Raw genomic sequence first — 24728 nt, forward strand, 5'->3', positions numbered from 1 at the left:
TTCGAACCACACTGTCCCGACAACTTGGATTTAACCCTAACCTAATTATGGGCCAACTTACAATGACCAATTAACCTACCAGATGTGTTTTTGGACTGTGGGAGGAAACCAGAGCACCAGAGAAAGCATTCCACAGGGAGGATGTACAGAGATTCCTTACATTGGACACTGAAATTGAACTCCAAACTTCCAACATCCTGAACTTTAGTAGTGTCGTGCTAACCACTACGCTACCATGGCACCCACAATAGGGAATTTTAAAATGATTTAAGGATTAGAAATTATCTTAAATATAAGTTAAGCCCTCTTGGAGAGTCACTTATCGAGTTAACACCATCTCATTGTTAAACATCTACAAGGCACATGCCAGCAGTGTCCTAGAATATTCTTAAATCCACACATGAATGCACCCCAGTCACACTGTCCAGAAACTTTGACACCCAATCTATAACAAAACAGCCACACGATCGGCAGGAACCACCGTGAACCTTCATTTGAGCTTGTGGATGATACAAAGATTGGTGGAGGGGAAGATAGTGTTGAGAAAGCATGGAGTCTGTAAGGACTGGGGCAGATTGGAGGAATGGGCAAAGGAGTGGCAGATGGAATACAGTGCAGAAAACTGTTTGGTTATGCACAGGAATAACAGCACAGAATATTTTCTAAATGGGAAGCAAAATCAGAAATCAGAGTTGCAAAGAGACTTGGGAGGCCCACTGCAGGATTCTTATGGATTGAGCCAGTAGTAAGGCAAATTTAATGTCATCATACATTTCAAGAGGACTGGAATATAAAAGCAAGGATGTAATCAGATTTTATAAGGCATTAATCAGGCCACATATTAAGTATTGTGAACAGTTTTAGAGCACAAGACCATAAGATATAGGAGCAGAATTAGGCTATTTGGCCCATTGATCTGCTGTGCCATTTCATCATGGCCAATCCAATTTTTCTCTCAGCCCCAATCTCCTGCCTTCACCCTGAGTCCTTTCATGTCCTGACCAATCAAAAATCTATCAACCTCTGCTTTAAATATACATAAAGACTTTGCTTCCACAGCTGCCTGTGGCAAAGAATTTCACAGCTTCACAACTCTTTGGCTAAAGAAATTCCTCATCTCCATTGTAAAAGGGCACCCATCTATTCTGAGGCTGTGTCCTCTGGTCTTGCCCTCTGTTTTCCACACGTCAACAGAGCTTTACCAAGTGGGATATCTTGCAGATCAGTGGAGGTTATTTAAAAAGGGAGCTTTGAGAGCGTTTGCCCATAGTCCATTGGCTATAACCGGAACACTAATCGTGAATTAGATAGCAGGGAAAGTTCAGGCATAAAAGGGAGACACTGTCTAGCACAGCGGTCATCGACGGAGTGATCTGAGGCAGATTAGTTAGACTTTGGCTCATTTGGGCTTCAGCGAGGTAAGTGGGTAGGTGGACTTCATTTTTTTTTTCTTTGCATTTTTTTTTAGAAAGAGGAATAAAGAGCATGTCTGTAGGGTTAGTACTTTGCTCTGGGTGTCAAATGTGGGAATCCCAGGAATCTTCCAGTCTCCCAGATGGCCACATCTGCGCCAGGTGCACCAAGATGCAGCTCCTGAGAGACAGTGTTAGGGATCTGGAGCTGCGGCTTGATGACCTACAGTTTATCAGGGAAAGTGATAGGAGCTACAAGGAGTTAGTCACCCCGAGGCTGCAGGAGTTAGATAAGTGGACGATGGTCAGGGAAGGGATGGGAAGAGCTTAGATAGTAGAGAGGACCCATGTGGCCATCCCCCTCAGTAATCGTTACCTCGATTTGGATGCTGTGTTGAGGGGGGTGACCTGACAGGGGATGACCACAGTGATCGGGTCTCTGGCACTGAGCCTGGTTCCATGGTGCAGAAGGGAGAGAAGGTGAGGAATGCGGTAGTCACAGGGAATTCCATAGTGAGGGGAACAGACAGGAGGTTCTGTCAGCCTGATAGAGATGCCCGCATGGTGTGTTGCCTCCCAGGTGCCAGGGTACAGGATGTCTCGGATCGGATGCAAAGTATTCTGAAGGGAGAGGGGTGAACAGCCAGAAGTCTTGGTGCATGCTGGTACCAATGACATAGGTAGAAAAAGGGAGGAGGTCCTGAAGAGAGAAAAGAAGGACCTCCAGGATAGTAATCTCGGGATTGCTGCCTGTGCCACGTGCTAATGAGTGCAAGAATAACATAATCAGGCATATTACTGCTTGGCTGAGAGACTGGTGTAGGGGGCAGGACTTTGGGTTCCTGGTTAATTATGGCATCTTCTGGGGGAGGTACGACCTGTACAAAAAGGATAGATTACTCCTGAACTCAAAGGGGTCCAATATCCTAGCGGGTAGGTTTAATAGAGCTGTTAGAGAGGGTTTAAACTAATTTGGCAGGGGAATGGGAACCAGAGTGATAGGGCTGAGGAAGGGGAAAACAGAAATAAATCAAAGATAGTGTGCAACAGAGATGATAGAAAGGACAGGCAGGAGATGAGGCATAATCACAGCCAGTGGGATGAGTTACAGGGCAATAGAGGCGTGGTGCAGTTAAAACAGAAAGCAACAAATACTGGACCAGAAGTGTTATATTTGAATGCACGCAGCATAAGAAATAAAATGGACAATCTTGAAATTCAGTTTCAGATTGGCAAGTATGACGTTCTGGCCATCTCTAAAACTTGGCTAAAGGATGGCTGCCATTGGGAGCTGAACGTCCAAGAATATACGGTGTATCAGAAAGATAGGTTAGTAAGCAGAGGGGGTGGTGTGGTCCTGTGTATAAGAAATAATATTAAATCCTTAGAAAGGAATGACATAGGAACGGAACGTGTAGAGTCTCTATGGATTGAGTTCAGAAATTACAAGGGTAAAAGGACCCAAATGACAGTTGTATACAGGCCTCCAAACAGCAGCCGGGATGTGGATTACAAATTACAACAGGAGATAAAAAGGCGTGTCAGAAGGGCAGTGTCATGATAATCGTTGGGGATTTTAACATGAAAGTGGATTGGGAAAACTAGGCCAGTACTGAACCTCAAGAGAGAGAATTTGTAGAATGTCTAAGGGATGGCTTTTTAGAACAGCTTGTTGTTGAGCCCACAGGGGATTGGCTGTGCTGGATTGGGTGTTGTGCAATGATCTGGAGGTGATAAGAGAGCTCAAGGTTAAGGTACCCTTGGGGAACAATGATCATAATATGATCGAGTTCACTTTGAAATTTGAGAAGGAGAAACTAAATTCCAATGTATTAGTATTTCAGTGAAATAAATGAAATTACAGTGGCATGAGAAGGGAACTGGCCAAAGTTGACTGGAAAGGGACACTAACAGGTAGGACAGCAGAGCAGCAATGGCTGGAGTTTCTGCGAAAATGAGGGAAGTTCAAGACAGATATACAGGTTGCCCCCCCACTTTCCGAACGTTCGCTTTACGATACCTCGCTGTTACGAAAGACCTACATTAGTTACCTGTCTTCGCTAACAGAAGATGTTTTCACTGTTACGAAAAAAGGCAGTGTGCACCCGAACAGCCAAGTTCCTCCCCCGGAACTGCATTCTAGCCAGCATTGCTTAAACACGTGCTTTATCTCGATTTATTTTGTGCATCCGTTAGCAAGAGGGGGGAGGGGGGAGGGGGAGAAGATGGCGGAGCAACGACAGCGCACGCGGCCACTTTGGTGATGAATATCTGTTATTTGTCAAGTAGGGGACCGTGCACAATCCTGATTTGATGGAGACAGACGTGAGTGCATAGCGGAACATCTGGAAAACTTCTGAAATGTCTGCTTTGCTACCGCTGCTACTGTGTGGTAACCGGAATCTCTGGAGCGGAAGGCCTCAAAATCTTCAGCTTTGCGCGTTTCAATGGCCGGGGAGAGGTCGAAGGCGCTCGGCAGAGGATGGCGCTCGGGAAGCTGCATCGGAGAGACTGCTCGGAAGCTCGGAGTTTTCAGACGGATGGACTCATGGTCAGCTGTGGTCAGCTGTTTCCAAGGTATCGGCAAGTTGACGGTGCCTAGAGGCTTACGGCAGGGAGTTTCTCCCTTTTGCCACCTGCTATCGGGGACTTTGAGACTTTTTTTTTACTGTGCCTATGGACTGCTCTTCATCAAATTATGGTATTGCTTTGCACTTCTGTAACTGTATGTTATAATTATGTGGTTCTGTCAGTGTTAGACTTTGGCCTGTCCTGTTTTCTGTGATATCACTCTGGAGAAACATTGTACCATTTCTGAATGCATGTATGCATTTCTAAATGACAATAAAAGAGGACTGAGTGTTCTCATAATCTAAAAAAAGATGAGTTCTAAGGTATCGGAAAAGCCTAAAAGAGCTCGTAAGGGTGTTACACTTAGTGTAAAACTAGACATAATTAAGCGTTTCGATCGTGGTGAACGAAGTAAGGACATTGTCCGCACGTTGAACTTGCCTGAGACTACCATTCGCACTACTTATACGCAGAGAGAAAGAATTTTGAAAGCTGCCAATGTTACTGTTGGCTCTGCTCGTAGCAAAGTGGTCTCTCTTAGTCGGCATTCAATAATGGATAAAATGGAAAGTCTATTGCTGGAATGGATTGATGGGTGTACAAAGCGTGGTGTTCCGTTAAGTTATCTTATACTTAAGGAGAAATCAGTCAGTCTTTTTAATAAGCTGAAACAGAAAGCACTGGATGATGGTGATGAAGTGTTGCGAAAGTGGAATTTAAAGGTAGTCATGGGTGGTTTGATCGGTTTCTGAGGCGAGGGCAGCTTCATAGTTTAAGCAGCAGTCCCCAACCTCCGGGCCGCGGACTGACACATTGCCGTGAAGAATGCAGCGGTAGTCGGAACGCACCCAGCATATCTTTAAGAAAAAAAGCCAAAATAAACAAGCTCATTAATTAGGTGTTGCCCGGCACGTAAATGTCGGCCCAGATCAGAGGCGATTGCCGATTGTGTCAGGTGCTTATTCGTATAAGCAAGTGTTTAACTGTGACGAAACTGCAATTTATTGGAGTCTTCCCAATTCCGGTAAGTGATACTACACTGTACATACATTATTTCTACTTTATATAGGCTGTATATTTTTATTTGTTATTTGGTATGATTTGGCAGCTTCATAGCTTAAAGGTTACTGGAGATAGTGTTTCTGCCGAGAGCGCTTCCGCGAGATTTTCGCTGCGCTAGACCAGGGGTCCCCAACCTTTCTTGCACTGCGGACCGGTATAATATTGACAATATTCTTGCGGACCGGCTGACCTGTGGGGGGGGGGGGGGTGTTCAAGTAGGGTTAAACTCACCTCAACATGTCTTTTACAGTTAGGGTTGCCAACTTTCTCACTCCCAAATAAGGGACAAAACTAGCAGTCAAATATGGGACAGTGTTTACCCCAAGAAAGACTACCATGACCATGAAGCCTTGCACGGGCACCTGTGTGCACATGCGCGTGCATGCCGACTTTTTTCTCCACAAATTGGTTTTGGCTTAATCTTCCCAACTACACTGTACATACGTTATTTCTACTTTATATAGGCTGTGTATTTATCATATCATTCCTGATTTTACTATATGTTACTGTTATTTTAGGTTTTATGTGTTAGTTGGTATGATTTGGTAGGTTATTTTTTGGGTCTGGGAACGCTCAAAAATTTTTCCCATATAAATTAATGGTAGTTGCTTCTTTGCTTTACACCATTTCAGCATGAAAGGTTTCATAGGAACGCTCTACATTAGTGGGGGAAATACGGGAAAAGGGCAGTCCGGTATGGGACAAACCAATTTAGCTCAATATACGGGATGTCCTGGCAAATACAGGACAGTTGGCAACCCTATGTTCAAGTTCAACAGTGCGTGACAGGCAATGAGGAAAGGTGCAGCTGACTCATATCGTTCCCTCGCGGCCCGGTAGCACATGCGTTGCAGCCCGGTACCGGTCCACGGCCTGGTGGTTGGGGACCGCTGCGCTAGACAGTGCTGCAGAAAAGTATTTCTACTTTATATAGGTTGTGTATTTATCATATCATTACTGCTTTTACTATATGTTAGTGTTATTTTAGATTTTGAGTTATTTGGCATGATTTTGTAGGTTATTTTTTGGGTCTGGGAACGCTCAAAAATTTTTCCCATACTAGTAAACGGTAATTGCTTATTCACTTTATGACAGTCCGGCTTACGAACCGTTTCATAGGAACGGTCTACCTTCAGATAGCAGGGGAAACCTGTACTCAAAATAAGAAATTTTCGAATGGAAGAAGGATACTACTGTGGCTGACAAGTAAAATCAGAGCCAAAGTAAAAGCAAAAGAGAAGGCATACAAGGAAGCCAGAGCTAGTGGAAAGGTAGAGGATTAGGAAGCTTTTAAAAACTTACAGAAGGAAACTAAGAAGGTCATTAAGAAAGAAAAGATGAATTATGAAAGGATGCAAACACAAGGAAATCTGCAGATGCTGGAATTTCAAGCAACACACATAAAAGTTGCTGGTGAACGCAGCAGGCCAGGCAGCATCTCTAGGAAGAGGTACAGTCGATGTTTCGGGCCGAGACCCTTCGTCAGGACTAACTGAAAGAAGAGCTAGTAAGAGATTTGAAAGGGGGAGGGGGAGATCCGAAATGATAGCAGAAGACCGGAGGGGGAGGGATGGAGCCAAGCTGGCGACTAATATCAAAGAAGATACTAAAAGCTTTTTTAAGTATATAAAAGGTAAAAGAGAGTTGAGCGTAGATATAGGACCAATATAAAATGATGCTGGAGATATTGTAATGAGAGACGCAGAGATGACAGAGGAATTGAATACGTATTTTACATCAATCTTCACTGTGGAAGACATCTGCAGAATACTGGACATTCAAGAGTGTCAGGGAAGTGAGGTTTGTGCAGTGAAAATTATGACTGAGAAGGTGCTCAGGAATCTTAATGGTCTGAGGGTGGATAACATCTCCAGGACCTGATGGAATGCATCCTCGGGTTCTGAAGGAAGTAGCTGGAGAGATTGCAGAGGCATTAACAATGATCTTTCAAGAATCGATAGATTCTGGCATTGTAACAGATGACTGCATTATTGCCAATGTTACTCTGCTATTTAAGAAGGGTGGGAGGCAGCAGAAAGGAAACTATAGACCTATTAGCCTGACATCAGCGGTTGGGAAGTTGTTGGAATCGATTGTTAGGGATGAGATTACAGAGTACCTGGAGGCATCTGACAAGATAGGCCAAAGATAGCATGATTTCCTGAAACAAAATCCTGCTTAACTAACCTACTGCAATTTTTTGAGGAAATTACATGCAGGGTAGTCAAAGGAGTTGCAATCGATGTGGTGTACTTGGATTTTCAGAAGGCCTTTGACAAGGTGCCGTACATGAGGCTGCTCAGCAAGGTAAGAGCCCATGGAATAGAACATAGAACAATACACCACAGTACAGGCCCTTCGACCCACAATGTTCTGCTGACCCTTAAACCCTGTCTCCCATATAACCCCCCACCTTAAATTCCTCCATATACCTGTCTAGTAGTCTTTTAAATTTCACTAATGTATCTGTCTCCACCACTGACTCAGGCACTGCATTCCACGCACCAACCACTCTCTGAGTAAAAAAACCTTCCTCTAATATCCCCCTTCAACTTTCCACCCCTTACCTTAAAGTCATGTCCTCTTGTATTGAGCAGTAGTGCCCTGGGGAAAAGGGGCTGGCTATCCACTCTATCTATTCCTCTTATTATCCTGTATACCTCTATCATGTCTCCTCTCATCTTCCTTCTCTCCAGACTGTAAAGCCCTAGCTCCCTTAATCTCTGATCATAATGCATACTCTCTAAACCAGGCAGCATTCTGGTAGGTAGATAGATAGATGTACTTTATTGATCCAGAGGGAAATTGGGTTTCATTACAGCCGCACCAACCAAGAATAGAGCATAAATATAGCAATACAAAAACCACAAACAAACAAACAACAAAATGCAAACTATGCCAGATGGAAATAAGTCCAGGACCCGCCTATTGGCTCAGGGTGTCTGACCCTCCACGGGAGGAGCGGCAAAGTTCGATGGCCACAGGCAGGAACAACCTCCCGTGATGCCCAGTGTTGTATCTCGGTGGAATATGACCGGGGTCCATCAGGAAAAAGTTCAATATCCGGGCTACAAACAAACACATTCCCCGATCGTAATATGACCCGGATTGCACCATCCGTTGTTTACCAGAACAGTAAGCACCCAACTCCTTTACGCTTACCTCTCTTAGTGCACTTCCGGTCAGCCCGAACGGTCTGGAAGCCGTCCATGGAGAAGTTTTGATTGGGTATGTCCTCGTGCAGCCCCGTTCCAGTGAAACACATAACACTGCACTCCCGAAATGTTCTCTGACGCCTGGCTAGCACCGTGAACTCGTCCATTTTATTACCCACCGAACTCCTCTTCTCCATAAATCTCTGTTGTCTCCACCCAGTCCTCTTTCCTCACCTTTTTGATGCCCCTCTGCATCCTCTGTGTGTTTTCCTCCAGATCTCAGCAGGGGTGTCCACCGCTCTGCTCGCTAAACCGGTCAGGATCTGTACCCTTTCCAATGCTTCTACATCCTTCTTATAGTGAGGCAATCAGAACTGGACACTGTACTCCAAGTGTGGCCTAACTGGAGTTTTAGGGAGCTGCATCATTACGTCGCAACTCTTAAACTCTATCCCTCGACTTATGAAAGCTAACACCCCATAAGCTTTCTTAACTACCCTATTTACCTGTGAGGCAACTTTCAGGGATCTGTGGACATGTACCACGAGATCCCTCTGCTCCTCCACCCTACCAAGTATCCTGCCATTTACTTTGTACTCTGCCTTGGAGCTTGTCCTTCCAAAGTGCACCGCCACACACTTCTCCGGGTTGAACTCCATCTGCCACTTCTCAGCCCACTTCTGCATCCTATCAATGTCTCTCTGCAATCTTCGACAATCCTCTACACTATCCACAATACCACCAACCTTTGTGTCATCTGCAAACTTGCCAACCCACCCTTCTACCCCCACATCCAGGTCGTTAATAAAAATCACGAAAAGTAGAGGTCCCGGAACTGATCCTTGTGGGACACCACTAGTCACAATCCTTCAATCTAAATGTACTCCCTCTGCCTTCTGCAGGCAAGCCAATTCTGAATCCACCTGGCCAAACTTCCCTGGATCCCATGCCTTCTAACTTTCTGAATAAGCCTACTGTGTGGAACCTTGTCAAATGCCTTACTAAAATCCATGTAGATCACATCCACTACACTGCCCTCATCTATATGCCTGGTCACCTCCTCAAAGAACTCTACCAGGCTTGTTAGACATGTTCTGCCCTTCACAAAGCCATGCTGACTGTCCCTGATCAGACCATGATTCTCTAAATTCCCACAGATCCTATCTCTAAGAATCTTTTCCAACAGCTTTCCCACCACAGACGTAAGGCTCACTGGTCTATAATTACCCAGACTATCCCTACTACCTTTTTTCAACAAAGGTTGAAGGCCAGGGAGCGGTGGTCACTGTCCCCCAGATGCTCACCCACTGAGAGATCTGTGACCTGACCCGGTTCGTTACCTAATACTAGATCTAGTATGGCATTCCCCCTAGTCAGCCTGTCAACATACTGTGACAGGAATCCATCCTGGACACACTTAACCTGCTCTGCCCCATCTAAACCATTTGAACTAATCAGGTACCAATCAATATTAGGGAAGTTAAAGTCACCCATGATAACAACCCTGTTATTTTTGCATCTTTCCAAAATCTGCCTCCCAATCTGCTCCTGGGTATCTCTACTGCTACCAGGAGGCCTATAGAATACTCCCAATAGAGTAACTGCTCCCTTCCTATTCCTGACTTCCACCCATACTGACTCAAAAGAGGATCCTGCTACATTACCCACCCTTTCTGTAGCTGTAATAGTAACCCTGACCAGTAATGCCACCCTTCTTCCCCTTCCCCCCCCCTCGCTATCCCTTTTAAAGCACTGAGAATCTATTCCTGCCCTGGTGCCAGCCAAGTCTCTGTAATGGCCACTACATCATAATTCCATGTATGTATCCAAGCTCTCAGTTCATCACCTCTGTTCCTGATGCTTCTTGCATTGAGGTACACACACTTCAGCCCTTCTACCTCACTACGTTTACACCCTTTATTCTGCTTCTCTTTCCTCAAAGCCTCTCTATATGTTAGATCTGGCTTTACTCCATGCACTATACTTGCAGTTCTCGCATGATCTTGATCCTCCTCCACCTCACTATCTGCTCTAACACGCTGGTTCCCCTCCCCCTGCAAATCTAGTTTAAACCCCCCCGGAGCAGCACTAGCAAACCTTCCCACAAGGATGTTAGTCCCCCTCCAGTTCAGGTGCAACCAATCCTGTACGGAATAGGTCCCACCTTCCCTGGAACAAGGCCCAATTGTCCAGAAACATGAAGCCTTCCCTCCTGCACCAACTCCTTAGCCTCGTATTTAGCTGCATTATCTTCCTACTTCTAGCCTCACTAGCATGTGGCACGGGTAGTAATCCTGAGATTGCAAACCTGGAGGTCCTGTTCTTCAACTTTGCACCTAACTCCCCAAATTCTCTTTGCAGGACCTCCTCCTTCTTCCTACCCACGTCATTACAGGGGAGTTACTAGTGTGGGTGGAGCATTGGCTAGTCAGCAGAAAACAAAGAGTGGGAATAAAGAGATCCTATTCTGGCTGGCTGCCGGTTACCAGTGGAGTTCCACTGAGGTCAGTGTTGAGTCCGCTGTTTTTTACAATGTATGCTAATGATTTGGACTATGGGATTAATGGATTTGTGGCTAAATTTGCCGATAGGTGGAGAAGCAGGTAGTGTTGTGGAAACAGAGAGCCTGCAGAGAGACTTAGATAGTTTAGGGGAATGGGCAAAGAAGTGGCAGATGAAATACAATGTTGGAAAGTGTAAGGTCATGCACTTTGGTGGAAGAAACAAATGGGCAGTCTATTATTTAGGTGGGGAGAGAATTCAAAATGCAGAGATGTGAAGGGACTTGGGATTCTTGTGCAGGATACCCTGAAGGTTAACCGCCAGCTTGAGTCAGTGGTGAAGAAGGTGAATGCACCGACATTCCTCATATGACTTTCATTTCTAGAGGTGTAGAATATAAGAGCCGGGATGTGATGTTGAGGCTCTATAAGGCACTCGTGAGACCACAGATGGAGTATTGTGTGAACTTTTGGGCTCCGTATTTTAGAAAGGATAAACTGACATTGGAGAGGGTTCAGAGAAGATTCACAAGAATGATTTCAGGAATGAAAGGGTTATCGTATGAGGAACGTCTGGCAGCTCTTGGGCTATATTCCCTGGAGTTCAGGAGAATGAGGGGGGATCTCACAGAAACATCCCAATGTTAAAAGACTTGAACAGATGAGATATGGCAAAGTTATTTCCCATGGTAGGGAAGTTTAGGACAAGAGGGCACAACTTCAGGATTGAAAGACATCCATTTAGAACTGAGATACGGAGAAATTACTTTAGTCAGAGGGTGGAAAATCTGTGAAATTTGTTGCCATGAACAGCTGTGGAGGCCAAGTTATTGGGTGTATTTCAGGCAGAGGTAGATAGGTTCTTGATTAGCCAGAGTATCGAAGGATATGGGGAGAAGGCAGGGGAGTGGAAGAATTGGATCAGCCCATGATTGAATAGCAGAGCAGACTCGATGGACCGAATGGCCTATTTCTGCTCCTATATCTTATGGTCTTAGGCTCTTCCACCATAAGAAACATCCTCTCCACATACACTCTATCAAGGCCTTTCACTATTCGATAGGTTTCAATAGGCCACTCCTCATTCTTCTGAATCCCAGTGAATACAGGCCCAGAGCTATCAGATGCTCTTTATATGACAAGCCATTCAATCAGGAATCATTTTCATGAACCTCCTTTGAACCCTCTCCAGTTTCACCACATCATTTCTAAGAGGCCCAAACTTTCTCACAATACTCCACGAGGCCTCACCGGTGTTTTATAAAGTTTCAACATTACATTCTTGCTTTTATATTCTTGTCCTCTTCAAATAAATGCTAACATTACATGTGCCTTCCTCAGCAGAGGCCCCGAATCTAAGAAAAGATTTGCTGGCGTTGGAGAGGGTCCAGACAAGGTTCATAAAGATGATCCCAGTAATTAAAGGAGGAAGTTATGAGGATCATTTGGTGGTGCTGGGCCTGCACTCGTGGGAGTTTAGAAGAATGAGCGGGAATCTCATTGAAAGCTATTGAACAGTGAAAGACTGATGGAGTCCAGGGCCAGATGGCACAATCTCAGAATAGAGAGATGTTGCTGTAGAACAGAGATGAGAAGGAATTTCTTTAGCCAGAGGGTGGTGAATCTGTAGCATCAGACAGCTGTGGAGGCCAAATCATTGTGTATATTTTTCACAGATGGGGATAGGTTCTTGATTAGTCAGGGCATCAAAGGTTACAGGCAGAAGGCAGGAGAATGGGTTGAGAAGCATAATAAATTAGCCATGACCAAATGGTGGATCAAGCACAATGGGCTGAATGGTCTTATGGTCTAACGTTAATTTTGTCCAGCAATGCCTATACTATGCACCACTCAATGGAAGCATTTGCTCTACTCTCCATTCTACTAAGGCAGACCCTCACAAACTTCACCTCTCCCAGTCCCATTGAAGGGCAGATCAGTGAGAGCACAGAAAGACCATTAGTGACTTTGAAATATATCACCTTTCTTTCATCAGCACTCAGCCAAAATCCTGGAGTTGCTTTTCCTCCACACTTTGTGAGTATCTTCAAAGAAAGATGAGGCGTATAGATAGGGTAAATGCAAACAGGCCTTTTCTACTGAGATTGGGTGAGACTAGAATTAGAGGTCATGGATTAAGGGTGAAAGGTAAAATGGTTATGGGAAACACAAAGGGAAACTTCTTCACTCAAAGGGTGGTGAGAGTGTGGAACGAGCTGCCAGCACAAGTGGTGGATACAGGTTCAATTTCAACATTTAAGAGAAATTTGGATGGGTACATGGATGGGAAGGGTATGGAGGTCTATGGTCCAGGTGCACATCAATGGGAGTAGGTAGGTTAACAGTTCAGCAGGGACTAGATGGGCTGAAGGGCCTGTTTCTATGCGAAGTGTTCTATGGCTCTAAAATATTTAGATTAAACTTTCTCAAGTGCCTTTCTGATAGGCTGTAAATGCTGACCTTCCCAACAATGACCCCATCCCATAATACAAGAAACAGACTGTAGGGATTATATCAGAAGCACAAAGTGCTTCATCCCAGGGAAATGCACAAGGAGAAAACATCTTTTAAAATACAGAGGACAAATATTTGGAGATGAGGAAAACAGAGCTATAGAGTACAATACAACAGTGCAATAGATTTTGTTTTGGATCAGTTTTATGGTCAGAATCAGAATTAATATCACTGACATAGGCTGTAAAATGTGTTGTTTGGTGGCAGCAGTACAATGCAATACATGATAAAAAACTATAAATTATAAAAATATATAATGCCTATAAAAAGTATTCACCTCTCCCTTTGAAAGTTTTCATGTTGCTGTACAACACTGAATCGAATCACAGTGGATTTAATTTGGCTAACACACACAATATGCTGGAGGAACTCAGCAGGCCAGGCAGCATCTACGAAAAGAGTAGGGTCGATGTTTCGGGCCAAAACCCTTCGGCAGGACTCTTGTTTGTGATTTAATGTGGCTTTTTTGACACTGATTAACAGAAAAGACTCTTTCATGTCAAAGTGAAAACAGATCTCTACAGATTGGTCTAAATGTATTACAATTACTAAACACAAAATAATTGCATAATTACTCACCCCCTTCAAGTCAGTATTTAGCAGACACATTGCACATCAGGACATTGCAATTTCACCCCCCCCCCCCATTCTTCTTTACAAAACTGCTCAAGCCCTGTCAGATTGCATGGGAATCGTCAGCTTTTCAAGACCAGCCACAAATTCCAAATTGGGTTGAGGTCTGGACTCTGACTTGGCCACCCCAGGACATTAACTTCCTTGTTTTTAAGCCATTTCTGTGTAGCTTTGGCTTTATGCTTGGGGTCATTGTCTTGCTGGAAAACAAATCTCCCAAGTTGCAGATCTTTTGCAAACTGCATCAGGTTTTCCTCCAGAATTTCCCTGTATTTTGCCTCATTCATTTCACCCTCTACCTTCACAAGCCTTCTGGGGCCTGCTGCAGTGAAGCATCCCCTCAGCATGAACAGCCACCACCAAGCTTCACAGTAGGGATAGTGTGTTTGAATGATACACCGGGTTTGGTTTACACCAAACATTTCATTTAGTCTGATGGTCAAAAAGCTCAATTTTGGTTTCATCAGACCATACAACCTTCTTCCTCTGACTTCAGAGTCTCCCACGTGCCTTCTGGCAAACTCTAGCTGAGATCTCATGTGAGTTTTTTTCCAACTAGTGCCTTTCTCTTTACCACTCTACTACAAAGCTGTGACTGGTGAAGCACCCGGGCATCAGTTGTTGTATGCACAGTGTCTCCCATCTCAGCCATTGAAGCTTGTAACTCCTCCAGAGTTGTCATGGGTCTCTTGGTGACCTCCCTCACTAGTCCTCTCCTTGCACAGTCACTCAGTTTTTGAGGACAGACTGCTCCAGTCAGATTTACAGCTGTGCCATATTCTTTCCAGTTCTTGATGATTAAATTAACTATACTCCCAGCGATTTTCAGTGACTTAGAAATTTTCTTGTATCCATCTCCTGACTTGTGCTTTTCAGTAACCTTTTTGCAGAGTTGCTCGGAGCGTTCTTTTGTCTGTCTGTCTGTCTGTATCTTGTTTTACGGTGGTTGGCATCCAGCTTAATGGTGCATTACCGCCACCCTCTGCTCCAGAATGTGCACTAGACATACATTCTAAATCCCTTCACCCAATCTCACACACACACACTTCACCCTCCCATCTTTGACCATCCTAGTATCCTATTCCTGTTTATTCGTCATATTCTATATAAAAAAAACCCTGTACCCCTTAAAAACACTAAAAATACCCGGACTTGTGCTCTCTCACCCATGCCCAGCAACCCTTTTAATGTGAATTCCTGCATCCCCAACTCCCTCAATTTATTTCTCATCATCTCTCTCTGTATCCCATACTTCCTGCAACACAAAACTACATGTTCTACTGACTCCTCTTCCTGACATTCCTCACACAATCCTGTCTGGTGTTTCCCTATCATTTTCAATGTTTTGTTTAATGCACAATGCCCCAGCCTTAACCTAGTCCACACAATTTCCTCTCTTCTGTTTCCATTACCTACCCTAGTAACTGCAACACTCTTTTGTATTTGATATAAATGCCTCCCTTTCCCCTCCCTGTCCCATCTTTCTTGCCACATTCGGTTGACTTTTTCCCAGATTACACACTTAACCTCTGCTTTACTGATACTAATGTGCATTTCCACATTTTCTTTCTTTAACGCCCTCTTTGCCAACTCATCCACCCTCTCATTCCCCTTCACTCCTACATGTGCTGGAACCCATAGAAATTTTACCTGACCTCCCTGATTTGCAATCCTTGCAACTAACTGAAGGACTTCATAAAGTACATCTTGCCGACTATTTGTGTGAAAAGACCTTAAACTTGCTAGAACTGAGGATGAATCTGAACATATCAATGCTTTGACTTGTCTGGCTTTCTGCACCCATTGCAACGCAACCAACACCGCCAGCATCTCCACTGTAAACACCCCTAACTTATTAGATGTTCTTCTGCTGATTCCAATTTCTTTTGCTGGTATGACCACCCCAAACCCTGTCACTCCTGTTTCAGGTTCCTTCACACCATCCGTATAAATGTGGGTATAATCACTATACTTTTCCATCACATGACAGTTAAATGCATTTACCAAATCTGTTTTATATCTTTCTTTCCTTTTTACCTCTAACAAATGCCAGTCTATGTCAGGCCATACAAGCTTCCATGGAGCTACAACCGGATAAACTACTGAAGGACTTATCCTCAGATCAAATACTCCACATTCTTTCGCAATATCATTCCCTACCCGACTAAAGGTATCCCTCTGAAACCTCCCATTTTCCCAGCACTCCTGCAACACTCCTTTAGTTGGGTGAGAATCATTGTGCCCCTGCAAGTTAGCCCAGTAGTTTGCCATCAGTTGCATCCTTCTTAGTTCCAAAGGTATTATTCCCATTTCTACCTGTAGGGCTGACACTGGTGACGTTTTAACAGCCCCACTGCACACTCTCAAGGCCTGAGCCTGAATCACATCCAGTTTCCTTATAAGAGACCTAGCTGCTGATCCATATACTATATTTCCATAATCCAATACAGATCTTACTAAAGCCACATACATTCTCTTCAAAGCTGAACAACTTGCTCCCCATTCTCTACCAGTCAAACATCTCATCACATTTATTACTTTTTTACATTTCTCCTCAACTTTCCTGATATGGTCTGCCCATGTTAATCGTGAATCAAATATAACTCCCAGAAATTTAAATGATGCAACCCTTTCTAATTCAACCCCATACATCCTTAACTTCTTCCCTATCTCAACCCTTTTCCTGGTAAAAAATACAGATTGAGTTTTGTCTACTGAAAATCTACATCCCCAATCATAACCCCATTCCACCACTTCATCAATTGCTTCTTGTAGTTTCCTGATCATATGCTCCATGTTCCTGCCTCTTTTCCACAAGGCCGCATCATCCGCAAACAGTGACCTACCTATATCCACTGGTACCTTTGTGAAGACATCATTGATCATAATCATGAAAAGTAACGGGCTAATCACACTACCTTGAGGTGTGCCGTTTTCCACTATGTACTGTTTTGATAATTCTGATCCAATCCAAACTTGAATTTTTCTACCAAACAAAAAAATCTTTAATCCAATTAAAAACTCTCCCACCAACCCCCATCTTGTGCAGTTTAATTAATAATCCTTCCTTCCACATCATATCATAGGCTTTTTAAATGTCAAAGAACACTGCCACTACTGACTCTTTATTTGCCTGGGCCTTCCTTATTTCAGTCTCTAACATAATCACTGAGTCCATGGAATTCCTTCCCTTTCTAAAACCACTCTGATAACTTGCCAGCATTCCCCTTTTCTCAAGCTCATATGATAACCTTTCTGTTATCATCCTTTCCATTATCTTACATATACTTGATGTTAATGCAATTGGTCTGCAGCTAGTGGGTTTTGACAGATCCTTGCCAGGCTTCCTTATAGGAATTACTACTGCTTCTTTCCATGCACTTGGTAACCTTCCCTCCTCCCACACTCTGTTATAAAAATGCAGCGACTTCAAGAGCACTCCTTCTCCTAGATTTTTTAGCATCACAGAGCATATCAGATCTTTCCCTGGGGAGGTTGGTCTCGATCTCTTTATTGCTCTCACCATTTCTGCTAATGTAAATGGATCATCAATTATATCATCTGTTCCTTCCCTCCTGCTTAACACACCTGGGTGTTGGCTCATTATTCTTTCCTTTCTTCTTCTCCCTTCTTCAGACAAATTTTCTAAACTGTGTATCAGTACAAATGACTTGGCCATGACCTCAGCCTTATCCCTACTGGAGACTGCAGTTTCCTCCTCAGATATCATTACTGGATATTCCCATTCCCTTCCATCTCCTCCCATCCTCTTAATCATTCCCCATATCTCTCCCACAGGTGTTGTTCTTCCTACCTTGTCGCAAAAACTCCTCCAACTTGCCCTTTTAGCTTGACATATAGTTCTTCTCACCACTGCCTGTGCTTTCTTATATTGAACCAAATGCTGCATATTATGGGTTCTTTTAACTAGCCTGAATGCTCTATTTCTGTTTTTTTACAGCCTGACAACATTCCTCTGTCCACCATGGTACCAGTTTTCTATTCATCCTACCTTTACTCCTAGGTATAGATCCTTCTGCTGCCATGATAATTGCTGAAGTCACCTGACTGTTTAATTCATCTACATTTCCAGAAATATCAATCTTTGTCAACCCTTCTTCACTCAACTTCTGGAACTTACCCCAATCAGCTTTTTCAAACACCCACTTTGGGGTTCCACCACCTGGTCTTACTTCAACTCTTTCACCCACTGAACACAAAACTGGGTAGTGATCACTGCCTACTGTTGAAGCAGTCCTAACTCCCCAGTTACTAATGCCAGCCAAGGTATTAGACACTAACGTAATATCTAACACTGACTCAGTTCCTGTTGTTATACCTATCCTTGTGCCACTACCATCATTCATACACACCAAATCCCTTTCTTCCATCAAATCTTCAATTACCTTCCCATTTGGATCTGTAATCTGATCCCCCCATATTGTGCTATGAGCATTGATCTATGAGCATCTGCACACCACACTACTTTATGTCTGTTTTGTCCTTGTATCTTTAATAGGCTGTCCAAATCCAACCTTTTACATGGATTGTAGTAGTTAATTATAACCACTCCCTCCCCTCTCTCCCACACTTCCACCACTATGTATTCCTGATCATCTCCTTTTTCCAGTACCCTATATGGTATACCCTGCTTGATTAACATAGCACAACCCCCTCCTCCCCCTAGATTTCTATCTTTCCTTATCATTGTACACCCATACACCACAAAGTCCAAAGTTGGTTTCAACCAAGTTTCCTGAATACACACTACATCCGGTTTTACAACCATTTCTTTAATAAAGTGCTTGAATTCCTGGCTATTGGCCAGTAAGCTCCTTGCATTCCATTGTAAAAGAATCACCATAATTAGTATTAACCAACACATGACACTTCCTGGCTTGACTAATTACTGAGGTTCTCCCTCACTTCCTCCCATGTCAGTCCTACTAACCCCAAATGGTTTACTGCTGCTTTTACCACTAGCTGAATTTTGTCACTTTTTGACTTTACCTCAGCCGTACTATTAATCACTCCTGCAATGAATGTTACTAGAGCCTTTTTGTCTACATAAATCCTGTCATTTGTTCTTTGTTGCATCTCTCATATCCCTATTGCTCCCTGTTCATTAGGAACATTATTCTGTTCTCTTGACATTCTTACAGCTTCTGCATAAGTGATTTTTCTTTTCACTCATTTCTTGAATTTTAGTCTCCCATCTCACACCCACTATATGCAACATTATGAGCTCCTCCACAATTGCAGCATTTTGGTTGAACTCCTGTTCCACACTTTCCATATTCATGATCACCCCCACATCTAGCATATCTCCTCTGCCTTTTACAGTTTTTAGCCACGTATCCAAACCTTTGACAATTATAGCACCTCAGTGGCTTTGGCACATACACCCTTACTGGGTAACTCATGAAACCCAGGAACACCTTCCTTGGCACTCTTTCTTCTTCAAATTCGATCAATACTGATTCACTTTCCTTTTTCACTCCCTCCTTTGTTGTTTTCAGTCTTTGAACATTCATTACTTTCCCTCCTTTGATATTCCTCTTTATCTCCTCCATATTTATACTCATTGGTATCCCCGTGATCACTCCTTTACAACCACTGTTTTGTACTCCCACCCTCCCAGTGTATTCCACCTTGCATTTTCCTATCTCTTTTAGCTTGAGTGCTTTCTCAAGTTGTTCCTCATTCGCACATCTTACCAATAAGTTGCCATCATTAAGGACTTTTGCAAATACTATTTCCCCTATCTTATTTGTCAGAGTTGTTGTTAGCACAAACGGGTTAATTTTCTTCATATGTCCCTGAGCCTTCTCATTAAACCTAATTATGACATCACCTCCTCTCTGAGCTTGTTCATCTTCCTCACTTTCAGAGCTTTCTCCACTAGCATTTCTTATTCTTTTATTCCCTTTGTCTTGGTTTTTATTCATCCGACCCCTCACTACCTCCTCATTCCCTTTATTTTTCAGTTTTTGCCAGGATACTGACTCACCAGCAGTTGGACCTTCCAGATACAGGTGTATCTTTACAACAATCAATTGAGACACCTTGACTGCATGGTGATCTCCACTTAACTAATTATTTGACTTCTAAAACCAATTGGCTGCACCAGTAATGATTTAGTGTGTCATATTAAGTGGGGGCATGAATACTTATGCAATCATTTATCTTGTGTTTTTTTATTTGTAATTCATTTAGATCACTTTGTAGAGATCTGTTTTCACTTTAACATGAGAGTCTTTTTCTGTTGATCAGTGTCAAAAAAAGCCAAATTAAATCCACTGTGACTCAATGTTGCAAAACAATAAAACATGAAAACTTCCAAGGGCGCTGAATACTTTTTATAGGCACTGTAAATACAGTACTGGTCAAAAGTCATGGTTGGGGGAAGGGAGGGAGGGGGGAAGGAAGGGAGGGAGGGAGGGAGGGAGGGAGAGAGAGAGGGAGGGAGGGAGGGGTGGTGCAGGTGCAGACACACCCAGCCCTATGACACCAGGCAAGGTCATTTAATTCCAAACAATTGGTTTATTGCTCATTACAGAATGTCTCTCTGGTGCTTCCCACCCTTCCCTCTCCCTTCTCCTTTTCCCAACCACGATTCCCTGCTCCCTTTCCACTCTCTAGTCTCCAATAGAGACTCATATCTGAATCAGGTTTATCATCACTCACATATGTCATGAAATTTGTTTTATTGTGTCAGCAGTACAATACAATACATAAAATTATGTACAGTACCAGCCAAAAGTCATAGGCACCCTAGCAGTGTGTGTGTATATATATACACACATACACCTAAAAACTTTTGCACAGTACTGTATGTATAATTAAGTAGTTGCAACAGAGAGCAAAAAAAGAAAAAATAATGAGGTAGTGTACATTGTCACAGCTCCCACAAATAATGAACTCCTTCTGTGATATAACCCTGTCGTGTTCTATAATTCTTTCAAACTGAGATCTGGAGTAATCTTCTGCTGTCCCTGGAGCAAAAACTCAATTTCTCAGGTTAACTTTACAGTAACACAAGCAGCAGATCAGAGAGGCTCTTTGCTGAACTGCTGTTGGATATATTGCTGCCATACAGGTCAAACTAGATCAGATCAGCCACAGTAAAGATTCAAACTGAATTATATACACCTCACAATCAATTAACACGGAAACCACTATGGCCAACACACTAAGTGCTGGAGGAACTCAGCCAGTCAGGCAGCATCTATGGAAATGAATAAATTTTGGGCAGACCCTTCATCAGGACTGTAAAGAAAGAGGGGGGGGGCAGAGGATACAGCCTCAGAATAGAAGGATGGCCATTTAGAACAGAGATGAGAGGATGGAGAATCTGTGAATTCATTGCCATGATTGGCTGTGGAGGCCAAGTCATTGGGTGTATTTAAGGCAGAGGTTGATAGGTTTTTGATTAGGCCCTGTCAGAGGTTACGGGGAGAAGGGAGGGGATTGGGGTTGAGAGCCATGATGGAATAGAGCAGCAGACTCGATGGGCTGAACGGCCTCATTCTGTTTCCATGTTCTATGGCCCTATGGCCTAACATTCACTTCCAGTCTTGATGAAGGATCTTGGCTGGAAATGTTGACTGTTTATTAATTTCCACTGAGGCTGCCTGGCCTGCTGAGTTCCTCCAGCATTTTGTGTGTGTGTTGATCTGCACAGTCTCCTGTGTTCAAGAAACATTTACTGCCAGATGCAGTTGTTTACATCAATAAAGACAGTGCATTCTTTTCCAGAAAAATATAGCGAGTCTCGGGTAATCGTTTCCAAGTTACTTGCACTATCTTGGGACAGTGTCGTAACGGGTGTTGATTGATAGGATTATTAACCACTCCTGGCGACAAACTTCTCACCGAGAGCAACTTTAAACAAATCTCTACAGCCGTCTGCAAATAAGGCAGCGCCCAAGTTCCGAATCTCGGGTGGCAGGAACAAGGGATTTTTACCTTCGTTCTCCCAGCTGAGTGACAAAGATATTTTTCACGGTATTTTTGATGTGAAGCGGTTGGCGGCGGATTTCTGCCAGACAGGCGAAAGCGGCGGCATCGGCGTCCATCCCTCACATCGATGAACAATAGCGCACTTTCAACACAACGTTGCTGGGAAAAGAAGAAAGATCTCCGAGTTGTGGTTCTACTTTTCCAGTGCTATCTTTGATTTAATAAACTGAGCTGGGGTATTAAGCAATCCACGGCGGGCCGTGCATTTTGTTTTGGAGACAGAGGAACTGTCCGGGTACTGCAATCGGACCTGCATCATGTGACGGTGCGAGGATAAACATTTCACGATCACCATGGGAACTCCGAAAGAGTGGAGAGCAGCGCAAAATTATCTCTGAACTCGATATGCTCACACGACGGGTCCAATCCTTTCTCTCTGGATAGTTAAATCCTCTCCTGCCCTCCAGAACCCCCGACACCCGCAAACAAACCGACCTGAAGCTGGCATAGCATTCCGGGCATGGCCATAAGACATGGGAGGAAAATGAGGCTATTCGGCCCGTCTAGTCTGTGCCGCCATTCGATCACGACTGATTTATTATCCCTCTCAACCTCAATTACCCTGCCGAGCCCCATAACCTTTGATGCCCTGACTAATCAAGAACCTATTAACCTCGACTTTCAATATACCCAATGACTTGGCCTCCACAGCCATCTGTGACCATGAATTCCACAGATTCACCATCCTCTGGCTAAAGTAATGCCTCCTCGTCTCCATTCTAAGTGGGCGTCCCTGCATTCTGAGGCTGTGTGCACTGGTCCTAGGCTCCCCCACTCTCCACGTCCTCTCCACATCCACTCTATCTTGGCCTTTTAATACTCAATATGTTTCAATGAGATCTGCCTTATTCTTCTAAACCTCAGGCCGAGAGCCATCAGATGCTCCTCATACCCTGATTCGATACCCCTTCCCTATGCCATATGAAGCAAATATAAATTTGCAGTGAAATAATTTGGCCCCTGAACTCTCATTCTTCATTCCCACACAGGGCAGGCAAAGTCAAAGTCAAGTTTATTGTTGTCTGCACTGCTTTTGTCAACTGCACAGGGGACGGGGTGGAGATACGTCTTCACCAAAGGAGGTGGAAGGTGCTCCTTCCCTCTGCAGGGCAAGGTGTAGCACCTGCTTAGCCACCCCCACCCCAGTCAGGGTCATGTGAAGCTGTGGGAGCAGGTGGGTATGAGTAGCTGGTACATGTCACAAGCCCTGGTTACGCAGCCACTGATGGTAGGCAGATAATGTCTGACGAGTATTGATAATGGCTGGAATCACCTGTCTGCTAAAGTTACTGCCCAGAAGAAGGCAATGGCAAACCACTTCCGCAGAGAAATTTGCCAAGAACAAAAATGGTCATGAGACCATGATCACCTCATGATAACGATGATGCACAGATTTATTGTTATCACACAGGTGCGGTGAAAAACTTACTCGCAGCAGCATCACAGCCACAACGTATCACATGGGCAGCAATCACTGGAAAAACGTGAATTCAACATAAATTATACACAATTTTCGTAAGAAAAATACAATCAGACTCACAAAAGAATCCATTGTATTGCAAAGTGATCCAAATGTTCACACTGCTGCTGTGCTGACGTAGTGATTAGGCCTGTATGGGTTGCTTCAATACAAAAGGGCAAAGAATGCAGGACTGAAGGTCAGTATTTAAATGTACGCAGCATTTGGAATAAGGGTGGACGAACTCGAGGCGCAATTAGAGATTGGTCAGTATGATGTTCTGGGAATCACTGAGTTGTGGCTGAAAGAAGGCCATAGTTGGGAGCTTAACATCTAAGGATAGACTTTGTATCAAAAGGGCAGGCAGGAAAGCACAGGCGGTGGTGTGGCACTGTTGGTAAGATATAGAATTACATCTTTAGTAAGAGGTGACATAGGGGCGGAGAATATTGAATCTTTGTGGGTGGAGTTAAGAAACTGCAAGGGTGAAAAAACCATTATGGGAATCATATATAGGTCTCCAAATGGTAGCCAAGATGTGGCATTGTGATTGCAAAGGGAGCTGGAAAAGGTAATAAGGGTAAAGTCACAATTGTAATGGGGGACTTCAATATGCAAGGGGATTGAGAAAATCAGGTTGGTGTCCGATCACAAGAGAGGGAATTTGTTGAATGCCTGTGAGATGGCTTTTTAGAGCAGCTTTTGCTTGAGCCTACTCAGGGAAAGACTATCTTAGACTGCATGTTGTTAGTAACCCAGATCTTATTGGGGAGCTTAATGTAAAGGAACCCTGAGGAGGCAGTGATCATAATATGATTGAATTCTTACTGCAGTTTGAAGGGGAGAAGCATAAATCACATGTATCAGTATGACAATGGAATAAAGGGAATTACAGAGGCTTGAGAGAAGAGCTTGCCCAGGTGGTTTGGAGGAGGATACTGGTGGAGATGACAGCAGAGCAGAGGTGGCTGAAGTTTCTGGGAATAGTTCACAAGGCGCAGGAGAGATACCTTATATCCTACAGAAGAAGTTCTCAAATGGCAGGGGTAGGCAACCATGGTTGGCAAGGGAAGTTAAGGACTGCATAAAAGCCAAAGAAAGGGCATATAAGGTAGCATAAGTGAGTGGGAAGTTGAATGATTGGGAAGCTTTTAAAATCCAACAAAAGGCAACTAAAAATCTATAAGAAAGGAGAGTTGAAATATGAGGGCAAATTTGCCAATGATATACAGCAAGATACCGAAATTGTTTTCAGAAATATAAAGAGTAAAAGGGAAGTGAGAGTTGATATTAGACCACTGGAAAATGATGCTAATGAGGTAGTAATGGGGGACAAAGGTTGATGCAAAATATTAATTTAGTCCATCTGCCATCTCCTTGTCCCCTGTTACTACTTCTC

General features: G+C 43.7%; 1 protein-coding gene across 1 annotated transcript in view; it reads right to left on the reverse strand.

The window, feature by feature from the left end:
• The window catches only part of ccdc197 (coiled-coil domain containing 197), a 105951-nt gene extending 83837 nt beyond the window's left edge, over positions 1–22114 (reverse strand). Inside the window, exon 1 of the mRNA XM_072274608.1 lies at positions 21817–22114. Coding sequence (XP_072130709.1) covers positions 21817–21926 — 110 coding nt within the window. The 5' untranslated portion in view covers positions 21927–22114. The remainder of the gene's footprint in view (positions 1–21816) is intronic.
• Positions 22115–24728: the final 2614 nt, after the last annotated feature.

This window comes from Mobula birostris, chromosome 1, assembly GCF_030028105.1.
Source record: "Mobula birostris isolate sMobBir1 chromosome 1, sMobBir1.hap1, whole genome shotgun sequence".
Classification (NCBI taxonomy): Eukaryota; Metazoa; Chordata; class Chondrichthyes; order Myliobatiformes; family Myliobatidae; genus Mobula; species Mobula birostris.